Source organism: Lepidochelys kempii, chromosome 2 (genome assembly GCF_965140265.1).
Source record: "Lepidochelys kempii isolate rLepKem1 chromosome 2, rLepKem1.hap2, whole genome shotgun sequence".
NCBI classification, from domain to species: domain Eukaryota; kingdom Metazoa; phylum Chordata; order Testudines; family Cheloniidae; genus Lepidochelys; species Lepidochelys kempii.
In genome coordinates, this window is record NC_133257.1 from 50,658,659 (window position 1) to 50,661,049 (window position 2,391).

A 2,391-nucleotide genomic window follows, 5' to 3' on the forward strand; every position below is an offset into this window, starting at 1 on the left:
GCCTGCTAAATCTAGGGTTGTAAGTTCAATCCTTGAGGGGGCCATTTAGGGATCTGGGGCAAAAATTGGGGATTGGTCCTGCTTTGAGCAGGGGGTTGGACTAGATGACCTCCTGAGGTCCCTTCCAACCCTGATATTCTATGATTCTATGAATCAGCGGGGCAACGGGAGACATGAGTGCAGGTCTGTGATCAGTTACAAAGCCCAGCCCCTGGGCAGGGCAGGGCAGCAAAGAGTCTCTGACTCATGCTGAGCAGCAAAACAGTTGAGTCTCCTAACTCTAGCGGAGGGCCAACGAGCGCAGGCTTCTTGCCAAAGAGAGGGGGAGCAGTCCCACCCACTCCACTGTATCCAGGCCCAGGGCCCTAACAGCAGCAGAGCAGTCTGCCACTGGGTCAGCAGGGATCCTGATGGCAACATGTCACTTGCCTGCCTTGCCCCAAACTCTCAGTGTTAGTTTGATTGCCTCCCCTGCTTCTGCCTGCCCACCTCCCAGGATTTCAAGTAGGGCCTCACTAAAATGCCTTCTACTTGTGCTCACTTAAAGTCTCTCTTTGCAGTTAAATAAACTTGTTTTATTCTTTAATTAAAACTAACTCAGTGTTGTCTTTAAACTGAAGAGTGTGGGTAACTGCATTTACAGTAGCAAACTATTGTATATTGATCCCCTTATAGTGGCTGTAGCAAAGCAAAGACTCACCAGTGTGGCTCCTCCTGCCAGTTGTCTCGGGAATTAGCTTTCCAGCCTAAAGAGTGCCTCTTACTGGCCCTGTCTCGCCTGTGGCTGGCCCCCATGTCCCTCCCAGTCCCCAGTGCAGTTTACCTTGGGGTTCTGCCCCAGCAGTACCCCCACCATGCTCTGGGTCTCCCCTCCAGGGGAACTCCCAACCCTCTAAACCCACCTTGCTTCAGTGGCTACTGCCAGTCATCATCTGGTCCCTGCTCACTGGGGCAAACTGCAGTCTGTCATGGCCACTCATCATTGGCAAGGAGGTTGGACCAGCTGCCTCTGCCTAATCCTGGGTGGCACCTCTGCAACCCAATTACCTGTTTTAGCCTTTAGCAAGGCCTGCAGCCTGGAGATTTGCCAGGCTGGAGCTCCCCAGCTCCTCTGGCCTTTCCCCAACCCTGCTCTACTCCTGGTACCCTGATGTCCCAGGAAGCCAGGTCCTTCTCTCTCCAGCAAGAGAGAGATTAGCCCAGCTCCTCCCTGAGCCCTTATAACAGGGCCAGGTTTGACCTGATTGGGGCATGGCCCCAGCTGTGGCTGCTTCCCCAATCAGCCTAGCCTTTTCTCTCAGGAGCAGGGTAACTGCCCCGCTACACAGGCAACAGAGCCCTTTCGCCAGGGCGGCGCGACGCAAGATGGCGGTGCAGATCTCCAAGAAGCGCAAGTTTGTTGCTGATGGTATCTTCAAAGCTGAGCTAAATGAGTTTCTGACTCGTGAGTTGGCTGAAGATGGATACTCTGGAGTGGAGGTCCGAGTTACTCCAACGAGGACTGAAATTATCATCCTTGCTACCAGAACACAAAACGTTCTTGGTGAGAAGGGACGCCGAATCCGTGAGCTGACTGCTGTTGTACAGAAAAGGTTTGGATTTCCTGAAGGAAGCGTTGAGCTCTATGCTGAGAAGGTGGCCACAAGAGGGCTTTGTGCTATTGCCCAAGCAGAATCCTTGCGTTACAAACTTCTGGGAGGTTTAGCAGTGCGTCGAGCCTGCTATGGCGTCCTCCGCTTCATCATGGAGAGTGGTGCTAAGGGTTGTGAGGTGGTGGTGTCCGGTAAACTCAGAGGCCAGCGAGCCAAGTCTATGAAGTTTGTGGATGGCCTGATGATCCACAGTGGAGATCCTGTAAACTACTATGTCGATACAGCTGTGCGCCACGTCCTCCTCAGGCAGGGTGTGCTGGGTATTAAAGTAAAGATTATGTTGCCTTGGGACCCAAGTGGGAAGATTGGACCCAACAAACCGCTGCCAGACCATGTCAGCATTGTGGAGCCCAAGGAAGAGATCTTACCCACCACACCCATCTCAGAGCAGAAAGACGGCAAACCAGAACAGCCAGCCATGCCTCAGCCAGTTCCCACTGCATAATGGGATTTTTCAACACTTGGAAGGAGAAGGTGGACTGTGGCCCGTGAAAGGATCTTAATAAAATCATAAATACACAGGCAACAGACCTAATATACCCAGACTGTCCAGGCAACAGCTGGACAGTGCAGAACACATGTTTGGCGGGTTAGGGGAATCCAGGACTGGGAGTGCATTGGGGTCACCCTGAAAATGGTAAACAAGGCTGGTGAAAGCCAGAATGTGACTGATGCGTAGCAGGCAAGCTGCAGCAATATAAAGACACTCAGGGTATTACCTGCATGCTGGAAGGCTGTT

The 2,391-nt window shown here is 52.5% G+C and overlaps 1 protein-coding gene across 1 annotated transcript; it reads left to right on the forward strand.

Moving 5' to 3' along the window:
- Positions 1-1,344: 1,344 nt before the first annotated feature.
- LOC140905878 (small ribosomal subunit protein uS3-like) lies at positions 1,345-2,167 on the forward strand. Its single transcript, XM_073329371.1, has one exon. The coding sequence runs from the start codon at positions 1,366-1,368 to the stop codon at positions 2,095-2,097; it is 732 nt and encodes a 243-aa protein (XP_073185472.1). The 5' UTR covers positions 1,345-1,365; the 3' UTR covers positions 2,098-2,167.
- The last annotated feature ends 224 nt before the right edge of the window (positions 2,168-2,391 follow it).